This window comes from Triturus cristatus, chromosome 1_2 (genome assembly GCF_964204655.1).
Source record: "Triturus cristatus chromosome 1_2, aTriCri1.1, whole genome shotgun sequence".
Lineage (NCBI taxonomy): Eukaryota > Metazoa > Chordata > Amphibia > Caudata > Salamandridae > Triturus > Triturus cristatus.
The window spans coordinates 1,092,239,067-1,092,254,215 of record NC_140580.1 but is presented as its reverse complement, the minus strand read 5'-3'; the positions used below and the strand labels follow the sequence as shown (position 1 = coordinate 1,092,254,215).

The following is a 15,149-nucleotide window of genomic DNA, read 5'->3' as shown; positions in this document are numbered from 1 at the left end:
AAAGGGGTAGTTGGGGAAAGCATGCACCCTGTGGCGGGCACCCCATGGTGCCTGCCACATTGTGCATGGGTGAGAAAAGGGGACTCATGGGCTCGATTCGGAGGACCCCGGGTAAAGGGGGGCCTGCTACAGGCCCCCAAAGACCGATTCTGGCAGCCGATTCGTTCCGGTCAAACCGAAAAGGAAAGGCTGTCCAAATCGTTCATCGTACACGCTCATTCGGAAATCAAATCCAAAGAACGGCACAAATCGGATCCGAAAGATTTGTCCTGTCCGAATGCCTTCTGGAACCGATTCGGTCAGAGCTAACGGTTTCCAGGCATCGTACTTACTAATTCGGAACTGGGAACGAGTTGGTCAGAAACAAGGGCTCCGGATCCGATTTGCCAGGCCTGAATCCGATTCGGAGCCCTTCCAAACGACATCGGAATTGAGCCCTAGGTCTGGTGGGTTGGTGCACTGAGGGATAGATATAAAAACCCAAAAAAACTCACATTTGTAACACTGCATCTATTGCATGCTCTTTGCAGGTGGAAAAAGGATGCTGATTTGGGGTTGTTATTTTACACTGAATGGGGAAAAAGCACAGAATTGGACATAATATTCTTGGGGCTGTATGTTATGCCCCATTCCAGGAAAAGTAATTTATAATTACTGTAATGTGATGTGGGGATATCAGCCACAATCTGTTATTCCAGCCTTTGTTGTCCACATACCAAAATATTGGGATCTCGTATTGAGGGCCATAGTGTAGTACAGTGCTCAATTTGTAAGAAACAATCTAAACATTGCGATTAGAAGCTAATTTTCTGGGTCAAGTATCATGCGTTAGTCACTAAACCACATCTCCTCCGCTACCATGCTATCAAGAGCATGATCTCCCAAATAAAAGCCATCAGAAGGGTGATTCTTCATGGAAGGTCAATACTGGAGGTGCTGTCAGCACACTTGTCAAATCTAGGCTGGCCCATGACATGCCCTATGTACACGCCATACCACCACACAAAATGCCAACACACAGTCCAGAATGCTGCTGCTGGACATAGCTCATGGCTAAAAATAAAAAACAAGATCACACATGCAAGAATTAGTTTACTGTGTTTCTCCATACAAGCTACCAAATTCTGGAAGCTGTCCCTTGCCCTCCGAACATCTAACCCAATCCTACCCTCACCTAATTCAGGAAAGTGTCCTATCACGAACAGGGCACAATGCAGACCCTACCTCCAGTACAGCAACTTGAGCCTTTTCTAGTTCATTGATTTTTTGATTGTGCTGCTGCTTCAGACCTTGAAGTTCATTGTTTTCCAGCTGTACCAGTTCTAGAACGTGCTTGAGCTCTAATTGAGGAAGAGAAAACAGCATAAATTTTTATAGCATTCACATAAATAAATTGACCTAAATGAAATGCGACTGCTACAGAAAATGTAGGTTGTTCATTTAAAAAACTGTGGAGGAGACTGCACAAACCCAGGTTCGCTTCAAAGAGCAACAAATCACACTTTGGCATGCAGTGCCACAGATGTATCTGCAGACTGTCAGACCACAAAACACAATAAGTTCACCCAGACATGTCTCACATTTCAAAATTGAGTGCAGCTTATGCATAAATGCTTCTACAATGTCGGCGTCAGCAACTGCCGAAACAGCATAAAAATCAGATCACTGCTGTAGCAAAGTGAATTATTATATGGTGCGGTTGTGAGACCACACCATGTAATAATGTCACAATCTCTATCAGGTCTACTTATGTTCTTAAACAAAACACTTAGCTTGGCCTTCGGTATATGTGGCACACAGCAGTCAGGCATAATGAAACGACCAAGTGTGAAGCATTTAGAAGTACCAAAATAGTCAATAAGTATGAAATATGACACAATAAATATTTGACATCAATTCATAAAAATATTTTTAGCTTGAAATAGACACCACAACAACAAACATCTTTTGAGTTCCATAACTGTATTTCAAGTACCTTAGTGGTTCTGGACCAATGAACTAGAACAGCTTTGAAAAACCTCTTGAGTGGCCCACAGTGGGTTGAGAGCCAGTCACAGGGACCACTCATGTCCAGGTGGAAAGTGATTTGGCAGTTCCAACAGTTTTAGGGTCCTAACTGTATCTTTATCCTTGATCGTGGTTCTTAGAACTGGGGTCACCAATTCCGACACGGTAGCTTCGCGCGAGGCGGGAAGGCACCCGAAGGCAATGTGTAAAGCAGTTGTGCAGCGCTCCCTCACCCGGACTCAGTAATGCACACACAATGAAAAGACACCACACCAGGCTGATTTGTAAAACAAGACCCTTTATCTCATTCAGGTCATGGCAAATAAATTCATTTCAGTAATAGAGTCGATAATCTCAGGGCAACAGTGAATTAATTCAAGTAAATAGAGCAGATAATCTCAGGGCAACAGTAAATTCATTTCAGGACAAAACACGGGTAAATTCATTCAAGGGCATCAGGGCATGAATAGAACATCAACACATTCCCTTGGTGAGGTCACACTAAAGGCACCATTCCTTATAGGATATTGATCCAGTTGACATCACTTGTGTACCTCTCCCATAGAGGGGGCAACACTTCCTAGGCGCAGGGGGAATACAAGTACTACAACTCAACTTTTGCGGCCCAATCTATATGCAAGGTGGGTGGCAGGTCCAATTACTGTTCACACCTGCAGGCAGAGAAGCAATGCTGTGTGCACCCAGTGCATAGGGGTCTCCGGGCAGGCCCCAGCTTCCCCGCACTCACCGCTCTGTTCTGAGGCCTGTAGGCCGTCCTGTTGCACACCGGCGCTAGCGAGCGCCTCGCGCCCCAAACCCCAGGCGGCCCGCTCCTCTCTTCACTCGGGGCCCCGCCTGAAGAACTTCTCGGGGCTCCGGCCCCGCCGTACCGCTTCTCAGAGAGCTCCGGGCTTCCCTCTCTGCCCGGGGCCCAGGAGCCAATCAGGACGCGGCTCACAGGGGGCGCGGCCGATGACGCGGCCGACGCCCTGGTTGCCGGACAACGCGTTCCCGCGCCTAGTGCGGCCTACTCTACTACCGTGGCGGCCCTCCCAGGCTTCGGGGGCCGTAGCGGTGAACTCGGCCGGCAGGCAGCTTCAGATCAGCAGGTGCCGGGGCCGTGGCGGTGATTCTCGGGCCCAAGGCGCACTTCGCGGCAGCGCCCAACCAAGGCACACAAGTGAGAGACGCAGACGGCACCTCGGATTTCCCAGCGCCCGGGCCGCAGCGGTGATCCTCTGCAGATATGGCGCTTCCTGGCACAGCGCTAGAATGCAGGTACTGGGCTGCGACGGTGATGGGCAGATACAGCGCTGCCTGGCACAGCGCTAGAGAGTTATAGAGAGTCATAACATGCAGGGGGCACAGCAGTAGTTCAGCCACACCCTGGGCTGCTGTGGTGATGGGCTTGCAGCGCTTAGAGTTCACAGCGCTTGGCAGCATGGGCAGGTTACTTTTCCACAGCGCAGGGGCCACTGTTCCAGCAATTTGGCGCTAGGTAGGCACAGTTCTGGCAGTATAGCGCTTTACCTGTTGATCCCCCAGCAGCAGCAGTTCATGCAGGGTTTCAGTCCTAGCGCTAGATGTGGGCAAAGCTTGGTTACAGGTTCTTGGGGGAGGGTAGAGGGGGGGTTGAGTTGTCAGGCATAAAAGGCGGGATGGTTCCCTGCAGCACACTGGAGTTGGTCCCCTGGGTTCCCCCTCACTGGGCAAGATCAGCAGGCTGGCAGAGTCCCTCATCTAACTTGGGTACAGCAGGGTCTAAGCTCAGTCAGTCCCAGAAGTGTAGGTTCCTCCCCTAGGCCCAACCGCCTATACTCCGGCAGAGGTTCCCCCAGGTCCAGTGGTGCCCCAACTGACTAGTTCAGTTTTCCTCCTTTCCTCTTATACCCCTAGGTCAGGTGACCCTCCTGTAAAGGCAGCAAAGCATAACTCCTCCCTGGGCTGGAAGGTTCCAGGAGCTTCTACATGTTGGTCTATGGGACAGAAAGGCGGGATGGCAAAGATACAGTATCAAGATGTCCCAGCCTGCTCCTAACCACTAGTGCGTGTATTCCATGGCCACTCCGCAGTAGCAGGGGCCTGTGGCAGCCATGTTATTAGGAGAGATCACCTGCACCTCTGCACTGTTTGGCAGTGGTAAGGTGCCTAGAGACCTAGGTCCAACAAAAAGATGGTGGCAAAAATGAGGCGACAAGGACAAAAAAACGGACCACCCTAGGGCTGACAGGTCTAACAGTGGTACAACAAAGAAGTAGTTCTGATGCTGCACACTCAGGATGCTGACGACGCAAAAGCCGAGGGGTGAATCCTCCTTTGGTCCACGAACGTCAGGGGTTGTCTCCGGCCCCAGGAATTATCGCCCACAAGGTACTAGTGGGGTCTTGCGCAGGTCCAGTCGCAGTTGGTCAACTTGTCTTGCGGTTACAGCAGTCCCAGTAGTTACTGGCAGTAGGTAAACCTTTTTTGTAGGGGAATCAGAATATGCTGACTTCGGTCATGGGCCCAAAGACTGGGGGGCACCTCCAAAATGTCAGGACTTTGTCTCCCAGATGGCAATTGGGCTTTCAGTGGGAGGCAGGCATTCTTGGACAGCTGGATTCTCAAAGATGTAGGCTCCTTTAGCTTTTGTAGTGCTGGTATTTAATAGAGGGCTAGCCATCTAGCCCTTGGAGCTACTTCTGTCTTGGAGTTGGAGTTCTTTTCCACAAGTGAGCACAGCCCTCTTGCAGCAGGTGCAGTCCAGTCACTCGTGTAGCCTCTCTTTGCTTGGTCCAGGAATCACTAGAGCAGTCCTTTTTTTTCACACTAATGGTGATCTGAGGCCAGTGTGTCAGGGGTGCCTCTTTTATGCCAACTTACATTTTATGGAAGGGAGCACTAATTTGCCAATGGGGTAACATTTCACAAGTGGCAACCCTTCCCACTTTACATCATCACCTGGAGGTTTAGCAAGAAACAATCCCCGAGTACCCTTCTCTGCCTGAGTCCAAGATGTCTCAAGTCTTCTTCCCCTGTTTGGAGCTCTGGGCACACCCCTAGGTTGAACCCAGCATAATGAGCCACTCCTCCGGTAAACCCAGTTCTACAACAGCTTTTCTCCCTCCCAGTCTGTGCCTACACAAACAGCAGGTTGAGGTGTGGCTGGCATTTGCTTTACTGAGGCGGGAGCCTCTTTGAAGCTGGGCATCTGTAGTCACACCCCGGTAGCCAGCCTGCTGGAGGAGGTCACACCGCCTCCAACCAGCAATTATTTTTGCTCCCTATTTCTGGGAGCACTTCACACTTCCTAGCAGGATGGCAGCCTGTTGTCTCACGTGACAACTGCTGTAGATGGTCAGGAAAGGCTACCAGATGTTGGGGCAACAAAGTAGTGACTCTCTCAAGTTACCATACTAATTATAAGTTACTTTAAACCCAACCTCAGAAACAGTTCAATTTATGTAACAATCAACATGATACCTTGGAGTAATATATTTGGTGGTCCTAAGTAGAAGTTAGCATTTTACGTGGTGCCTAGTGTAACTCAAAGTTAGCCAATTCTGGCTACCAGCCTTCCATAATGAAAATGGCAATTCTAATTTTACTGTAAGGGCACGCTAGACATGAGAGGAACATGCACTTCTTTTTAATTTTTAGCACCCTGCCTGGTGGGCTACCAAGACCTTCCCTATATATGTCTTATTAATATAAAAAAGGAAGGTTTTTACCTGGCAAACACGGTTGTTTCACTATGTCGAGTTGACAGTTTTACTGCTGCTTAACTAGGCTGCAGTGGAATTCCTGGAGCGACATTTTGTATTTGTATTTATGGATTCGTAGAGCGCATGGCTATAGGAGGGCTTCCCCGCGCTGATGATGAGTGCTGTTGTGAGAACGGAGCCCATTAGTGATTTAAGGGAAACAACAAGGTCTTAAGTTTTATTTCTGAAGGCAAGTTTATTTTGCAATGCTCTTAGGTCAGGCGGGAGCTCGTGCCACAGTTTTGAAATCAAGTATGCAAAGGATCTTCCTCCCCATCTAGATCCTTTGATTCTGTTTGTGTGGAGAAAGTGGAATGGGAGGACCTTAGTGGTCTAATGGGGGCATGGGCGGATATCAGATTTCTGAGTTCTTCAGGGCCTTTAATATTTACTACTCTGTGAGTTTAGCATAAGGATTTGAACTTGACTCTTGCCACAATTGGCAGCCAATTGGAGCAGTTTAAGGGATTCTCTTACAGAGTCTTAGCTAGGGAGTTTGAGCAGGAGCCTTGCTGCTGTGTTCTGCACAACCTGTCTCTTTATCACATATTTAGGTGAGCCTAAGGTAAAGAGAGTTGCCATAGTCCAGGAGCGAGACTATAAGGGGCTGCATGACGGTTTTTCTTAACTGCTCTGGGATGAGTGCCAGTATCTTCCTGAGCATTCTTAAGAGCCCGAAGCAGATTCCAGACAGTTTGTTTGCCTGGTGGTTCATTACAAGGGTACTATCCATCCATATAAATAGATTTTTGATAACAGGTTTAGGGTCAGCCGGATTACTCAAACAGAATTGGCAAGTATTCAGGGCACTGGGTTTGGCCATGTTACCTAATATCATTAGTTCTGTCTTCTCTTCGTTCAGTTTTAGGCAACAGTTCGACATCCAGTGAGACAATTTGTTCAGGCAGGGAACCAGTTGCTGGTTTTCTTAGTGGGTGTCATTAGACAGAGAGACATTCAACTGGGTGTCATCTGCGTAAGTTAGAACAGAAGTGCTAAACTCCTGCACGATAGTGGTAAGTTGTCTCACATATATATTGAATAGTGTGGGGCTGAGGGAAGAGCCTTGTGGCACCCCACATTTAATTGGCAGGCGGTCAGAGAAGCAGTCCTTTTCCATCACTTGGTAGGATTGGTCTTCCAGAAAAGAGATAAGCCAATTGATCGCTTTATCCCGGATTCCTATTTTCCTTAGTCTATCTTTTAAGATGGCATAATTGACGCTATCAAATGCTACACTAAGATCGAGCAAAATACTGCCGGCAGACCATCCATTATCTAATAGGGCTGTGAGTTCCTCTGTAACTGCCACAAGAGCTGCTTCACTGCTGTGGTGGGCATGGAAGCCCATCTGCGTTGAGTGGAGATGATTATTCTCCTCCAAATAGTTGACTAATGTTCGATTGACATGTTTCTCCAATAATTTACAGAGGAGGGGAAGTAGTGATGTAGGTCGCAGATTATCAAGTATATCTGGATCCGGATTTTTTTAAATCAGAATTGGCCTGATTACGGCATGGTTCCAATGTTGTCGGACCAAGCCGGAATCTAGCGACTTATTAAGTAACACCATTAGTGGGGGAAGTATAACCTCTGTCACTTTGAGAAGGGCGTGAGGGGGTGCTGAGTCTAACGGGGTTCCAGATTTAGTGGACTTTATCAGATTGAGGATAGCATCTTCCTCGAGTTTGGAAAATTGTGATAGACTTGGGGCTGTAGACGGTTCACTGACCTTGTTTAAACCCTCATGTATTGGTTCAGTACTGTTCTGAAAAAGGCTATAGATATCTGTCACTTTCTTGTGAAAGAAAGATGCTATTTTGTTGCATCTTTTTTGGTGGCCTGAGGAAATCCATTACTTTTGTGAGGGGTGGTCAGAGTTTTGATTACTCTGAAGAGTTCCTTTGGGGAGTTAAGTGCCTGAGTGATTTAATTCTCATAAAATTTAGACTGTGCCTTTTTTAATTCTTTATGATAAGATCCAATTGAGGTTTTGTATTTAACTTTAAGGTCTGGATCGTGTTTCTTTCTCCAGTCTCTTTTTATTCTCTTACACTGTTTTTCAATGTGGTCAGATGGTTGTTGTATCATAGGGCTTTCTTAGCCTGAGATTTTTGATTAGGTATTTTTTTCAATGGAGAACATGCGTCCAGAGACTGACCAACCCAATTTTTCCACTGCTGGAAGTCCTCCTCTAAACTACCTGCGAGATTGGGGACGGTGTTCGTCGACCAGCTCCTAGTAGCAGTGGTTGCGGCCTTGACCTTAGCCTGTTTGGCAGATTTGGGTAGTCTGAAAAGAATAAGGCAGTGGTCAGACCAGGGGACTGGGGTTACGTCATATACTATGACCTGGGGGTCATTGGAGAAATATAAGGTCCAATGTATGCCCTTTGTCATGGGTGGGTGTTGAAACCAATTGGGTTATTTGAAGGGCCTCAAGATCATCCTGCAGCCTTTTGGTGGAGGGGGCGTCAAGTGCATCAAAATGAAGGCTGAGGTCACCCAGTATTGTTATGTGGGTTTTCCATACCGATAGGCTAGCTAGAGTATCTGGTAATTTTCTAAGAATTTGGAACAGGGGCCCGGCGGTCTATACACCAGAACACCTGAATACGTACTGGAGGGAGAGAGTGTGACATGGAACTGAACACTTTCACACTCTGGGAGAGAGAGTGGGGCCGTAGAGCATTTAAAAGCATCATTTAGAATAATGGAAATCCCGCCCCTAATTTTTCCTGCCCGATTTAGTCTATGGATTTGGTAGCCTAGTCGGAGGGCAAGATGAATATCTGGCCCAGAGCTATCATTAAGCCATGTTTCGGTAACAAATAGTACATTAAGGGAATTTTGCTCTAGCAAATTTTTGATGTCAATGACGTGCATTAATCAATCCTAGTTTCCAGATGGAATCTTGGGGCTTAGGGGCAGTTGGGTGCTTGACCTTGTAGGCGAGCATCTTAAAACCACACTGGCTGCATCTCCCCTGGGTTCAGACAAATTATCGGAACCCAGAAATGGAGCACACAGGGAAAGTGTTGGAGGCCTGAGTGCTAGAAGCTGACCTCTCGTGTATTTCTGCAGACCTGTATGTGGGAGGACAGAGTTCCTTGGCCCCTGGTCCCGTTCGGGTGTGGACGGGCGCAGACGGGCTTGCATTTGGTGTGCCTTAGGCGTGTCGGGCCCACAGCTGACATTTAAGGAGGAGGTGGGGTTGGCAACTAGCACGCCAACCTCCTTCCTCTGCATGAAAATTCTATGATTGAGGAGGCCAAGTGCCTCTCAATGGTAGCAGTGTGCTGCCTAAGGAACCAGTGCCTCCAATTCTTAACTGCCAAATGTCACATTCATACTCAATATTATCCAATTTTAAAACTGGTAAAACTCTAGCATCACATAGAAGTTTTTTAAAGAATTAAAAATATGTTCCAGAAAGACGGTAGGCAGCAAGTGAGACTGAGCTCAAAACAACACTCTCATTGTCACTGTACTGGTGGCACAATTAAGTGCTGCAGCCCACTAGAGACATTTAACTTACTAGCCCTGTGTACTTCTTGAACCATATACTAGTGACTTATGGGTAAGTGAAATATGTCAATCAGTTATCAGCCAATTGTACCCCATGCACTTCAGAGTAAAAAAAACAGCAGTATCAGTTCAAAACCTTGTGGATGGTCATACAAATAGAATCACTGTTCTACAACAACACTTCAATCTTTAAAAATCTGCTAAAGAATGTAGAACAAGATGTGTGTAAAAATATCTTATGCTCTCATTAAAACATAAGAATTAAACAAATGTTTCTCTGAACTCATGGCAAATTGCAGTACAGTGATGTATTTCGAGTAGACCAATTATTTTCCCTCCTTGTAACACAGCTGTTAAAGTGTTAGGGAATTTGTTATTGCTTAAAGCAGAACATAACCAGTGTAGGAGAGGAATCACTGTGCTTCATATTCAGCTAGTGAGTCAGGCAAGGACAGCTGTGCCTTTGAACCTGTGTTGCTAGAATTCCTTTTACTCCAGCGTATGCGCATCACATTTCTCCAACTTTACTGGCTGAACCTGTGCATGCGTTGAATAAGGTTGGCTGTTTGAAAGATTCTTGAGAAGACTCAACCTGGTGATGACAACCTTTAGGTTCCAAGTAAGTGGAAGCAACACCAAAATATTGTAAGGTTTATGATTTGGAGAGACAGGAAACCCATCGCCTTCTGTTTATCTAGAGTACGGCCCACATACAATGCAGTTACTTACAAGAAAAGGAAAGTGTGGCACAATATGTTCCCTACAGAAACTCATGGAAAAACAATGAAATGAGAATTAAAGTAGAGGCATAGAAGATGTGCAGTTATCTTGAGAGATTTCATTCGCCTATGCGCATTTAGACATCTCTGTGATGGCAAATGCAATGCTGTAGAAGGAGGAAAATAAGACAAGTGTCAACGCATTTGTTCAGTAACAAACGTGCAAAGGGAACAACACCGCAACTCCGTATGTGAGAATGTGCACACTCGAATATGTAGACACTTGAAATTGACTATTAGCTTAAAATAGGTGTGGGACATGCATGTGGCTTTTCAATGCCTGTCTGAATTATCAGAAGTGTAAAAGGTTCATCTGTGTGACCTTTCCCCATTTGTAATCTAGCATTGTGGAAACAAATACACAATCAGGAGACACAGGAACTATCTGATCATCAATAGGGGCGTGATCATGGTATTAAGCAACACTGTGTCACAGCAGCTGCTGTTGTGACAACAATCAGGAATATAAAACACCTATCATTTCAATTGTGGTAAAAATGGTATGCATATCTGAGAGGAGGCATCTGCCATGTCACGCTTGAGCCATGCCAATTAACGAAGCACAATAAAAGAGGCAGCATTTATTGCAATCAGTAGCACAACAGACAGTGCTTTAGAGTTTCTGGCCAGGGATAAGAAGTAATGTTCTGTTACTGCAAGTGATTCGGTAAACCAGGGATATGCTACCAATTTACCACTATGCATGAAATATTTCGGGGTGGGCACTAAATACAGGATCATAGCATAGCCTTAATACATGAGGTACATAACCTTGCTTGTCTTATTCTTGATGAGAAGCACATCAGTCTGTTTGAAGTTCATGGAGATCCAAACCACCGTAACAAAGCCAAGAGCTTCATCAGCTCTCTACAGAAGTACCTGGAATGACTAAAGGCCTCAGAGTTTGGAGGGAACACAAAAATCCTCCCAGTTCTCCAGGAGACTTTAAACATGGAGTATAATCAACAGAAACATGAGGATATTATTGTGAAGGAGATATAGCCAATGGATTTTGCACCATGTTTAGAGTTTCCTCCAGAAGCTGGAGAAATGTTGGTTCCCTCCAAACTCTAAATGAGGCCCTTAGTCTTGGACTAAACAAGAATCTCATCAAAGATGCTCTTTTGAAGTATCAGAAACCAAGCGGTGGTTTACAAGGTGCATCTGGTGAGAACCATTTCAGTACACAATGAAATATTTAATGTAATGAAAGTAATTAACGGTTAGAGTTAGGACAAAAGCATATTAGTATCTAAATACAGGTGTTCTGAATGCCTTAAACATAAAACCAGAATAATGTTTTGATTGACTATAAAAAAAAAGTTTAAATCAGATTTTGTGTTTCAGAAACATCTTATGAATCTTCCATGGTCTGTTAATGATCACCTTTTAGGAGTATGCAGAAACACAGGCGCTTACAAAAGGATTACTTACCTACGAAGTTGCTCAGTTTGTGAAAATGAACTGTGAAAGCTAGCCAGCTTGTCACTATTGTTGTCATTCTCCTATAGTAACACTGGTCAGTAATAATGTTTCATTTGCTATTGACAAGCATTAACAAAAAAATTTCAACTTACAGTGGCTACTATGGTGGCATTAGCAGTGACTGGAGGCAGACCCAATAGCATTCCCAAACAGTCACTTCAAACATGCTTGCACATTTATAATTACAAGTGAGACTGTGTGGAAGCGCACATAAGTTGGCATTACCAGAGCCAGAGACGTGGCCTTGCTTCACATGGTATTTAGTGTCCAAGGTTGGCCATACCGAAGCTAACAGTCAATATTTTAGTAGACTACTCTAGTGTATTGTTGGTCATAAAGCTGCTACTTGTTACCTTCCAATACCTGGATACCATTTCTGAAGTGCTTATGATCTACAAAAGGATATACCAGTATTTTTTATGAAACAAGCAAAGTGACATTTTTCCAACCCCTCTCATGATAATGGTGCTAAATTTGAAGGTTCAGTGGTCACATCTTAGCCGGTGCGACCATAGACTGCTGACTCGAAATGCCTTTATGTAGCATCAGCCCCGTCTGGAGTTGCCCCACATTCACAAACCATGCTTTCAGCAATGGCACACATCTAAGCCAAGCTCAACATGGTCATGGTGCATCGCAGAACTCTTTTCCTGTACCATACAAAAGTGTAATAGGAAATCAAATCTCTTACAATTACAATAACTTATAAACAAGTATAAACACTTTTGGCAGAAATAGCATTTTTTATTGTAGTAATAGGCATTAGAATTACCTAATTCAATTGTACTCAATATTGCAAATGAAGAAAGAAGAAAGGCTGGATTTTCCAAAGTAGGACTAGACATGATTTCATATAGATCTCGGTAGCAAGTATTGAGCTTATTGAGCTTTCACACTGGATAAGTAATAGATGAAAGATGCAGCAAAGTTCTATATTAACTATTTGTCATTTTTATACAATATCTATTTTGCCACTTCCTTCATTACCTGTGGTAAATTTGTAAGTCACACTTCTGTGAATTACTACAAACATCAACAAACCATGAAACATACAAGCAAATTAAACCTTATACAATACCTGTCTTGTACTTGGTAACTTGGGCTGCTACCACCTGTACATTTTCCTCCTCTTTCACAACTTCTTGCTTTAATAATGCAAGTTGAGTTCTCTTTTCACTCATCTGGGCATTCATTTCCCCCTTCTGAACACTCAGTTCTTCCAGAAGAGACTTCACCTCCTGTATAAGTTAACATAAATATAAAGAAAGGTCCTCTCACAATCAAGAAACCACTTCACAAATATTTATATTTACCAAAATAGCACTTGATTCCAAAAGGCTTGTAACGATACATCATAGAACAACTTGTTAGTTAATTTGAAGGATTCAGGGATAAAAGAAGGTATCCAATGCAACTCAGTATTTTAATGAAGGCTGAGACCCTTGAACAAGAAAGCCTACTTTTAAATGCACTTCGTACTTTGTCATGAATTGTAGGAGACTGTGCGCTGGGTAGTGCCTGAGTGGGCTCCTTCGAATTGCCAGCCTGCAATATGATTGTCTACCGGCCCTATTACTTCAGCCTCCATTCCATGCTGGCTCCTACAAAAGAGAACAAGCTGACAAAAGGAAAATGCTACTTACCAGTATGCATCTGTTCTTGGCATGTAGAGCTGCAGATTCACACTGTGCATAATAGATCGCCATCTGGTGTTGGGCCCAGATGTTTGCACTTTGTTGTTGTATTGGAATAAGTCTTTGGAGAATAGTGCGCATGGGCATCGACTCCATTTTCAGATAGTTTTTTTGCCAAGAAGGAAAATGATGGAGTTTTGTGAGAAACAGAAATAGATGTCCATGTATGTTGTATCTAATTAAGATAATACTGGAACAGATAAAGGTAGCCGGGGAGGTGGGTGGGCGTATGTGAATCTGCAGCTCGACATGCCAAGAACAGATGCATACTGGTAAGTAGCATTTTCCGTTTGAGGCATATGAGCTGCAGATCACACACTGTGCATAGATTGCATAGCAGTACTCCTCTTTAGCGGCGACCACCAGTATCTGTTGCAGTAGTTTGAAATAGTGTTTTGAGTACAGCCTGGCCCACACTAGCTTGGTGCTTTGCCTTCACATCTACACAATAGTGTTTTGTGAATGTGTGCGGTGTAGACCATGTAGCTGCTTTGCAGATATTATCTAAGGGAATGTTCCCTAACAATGCCATTGAAGCCGCTATTTTGCGGGTAGAGTGCCTTTGTCTGGTAGTGAGAAGGATACAAAAAGTTGTTTTGTTTTGTGAAAGGGTTTTGTTCTGTCAATATAGTAAAGGAGTGTTCTTTTTACGTCTAGTGTATGAAGAGCTCTTTCTGCTACTGTTTGTGGTTACGAGAAGAACACTGGCAACACAACAGATTGGTTGAGATGCAAGGGAGAAATAACCTTAGGAATTTGGGATTTGTCCTGAGAACCACTTTGTTATGATGGAGTTGTAAAAATGGTTCTTGAATAGTTAGTGCCTGTAGCTCACTGACTTTTCTGAGAGATGTAATGGCCACAAGGAAAGCGACTTTCCATGTAAGAAATTGTAGCTCGCATTTATGTAGAGGTTCGAATGGAGGACCCATTAATCTAGTGAGGACGATGTTTAGATTCCACACTGGGGAAGGTGGTACCCTGGGAGGAATTATTCTTTTGAGGCCTTCCATAAATGCTTTAATGGCAGGTACCTTGAACAATGACAAATGTTGTCTATTTCGTAGGTAAACTGCTATGGCAGCAAGATGTAATCTAATTGATGTGTATGATACATTACATCTTTGAAGATGCAGCAGGTAACATATGATGTGTTGAATGGACGCATCTAGAGGATTGATGGTGTTGTTGTTACAGTATATAACAAATCTTTTCCACTTGGCTGCATAGCAGGCTCTAGTGGTGGGGTGCCTAGCTTCTTTGATAACGTTCATACAACCAGGTGGAAGATTGAGGTAGCCAAATTCTAGGACTTCAGGAGCCAGATCGCTAGGTTGAGCTGTGCTGGATCGGGATGTCTGATCTCTCCATGGTTCTGTGTTAAGTGCTGTGGGCAGAGGTGTAGTTTTTGGTGAGGGACTACTGATAGTTCCAGCAATGTTGTGTACCATGGTTGTCTGGCCCATGTTGGAGCAACTAGGATCAGTGTTAGTGATTGTTGTTGCAGCTTGCACACCACTAATGGAATTAGTGGGAGAGGCGGAAAAGCATACGCAAATCTGCCTGACCAATTCATCCATATCGCATTGTTTCGGACAATGGGCGTGGATATCTGGCGGCGAAGCTTAGGCATTTTGTGTTGTAATGTGTGGCGAAGAGATCTATCTCTGGCTGCCCCCACATTTGGAAAAACAGTTGAAGAACTTGTGGATGAAGTTCCCACTCGTGAATCTGTTGTGTCTGACGACTTAACAGATCTGCCATGTGATTCTGAATTTCTGGAAGATGTTGAGCTAAAAGGAATATGTTTTGAGGAATAGCCCAACCCCATAAGCTCTGTGCTAGTTGAGAGAGCTGCAGAGAGTGCGTCCCCCCTGTTTTTGTAAATAGTACATTGCTGTCATATTGTTGGTG

At 44.6% G+C, this 15,149-nt stretch overlaps 1 protein-coding gene across 1 annotated transcript in view; it reads right to left on the bottom strand.

Moving 5' to 3' along the window:
* Positions 1-15,149, bottom strand: part of CNTRL (centriolin) — a 1,084,252-nt gene that overhangs the window by 286,089 nt on the left and 783,014 nt on the right. The window contains exons 31-32 of the mRNA XM_085613596.1: positions 12,620-12,779; positions 1,225-1,340 (exon numbers count right to left, since the gene is read on the bottom strand). Coding sequence (XP_085469722.1) covers positions 1,225-1,340; positions 12,620-12,779 — 276 coding nt within the window. The remainder of the gene's footprint in view (positions 1-1,224; positions 1,341-12,619; positions 12,780-15,149) is intronic.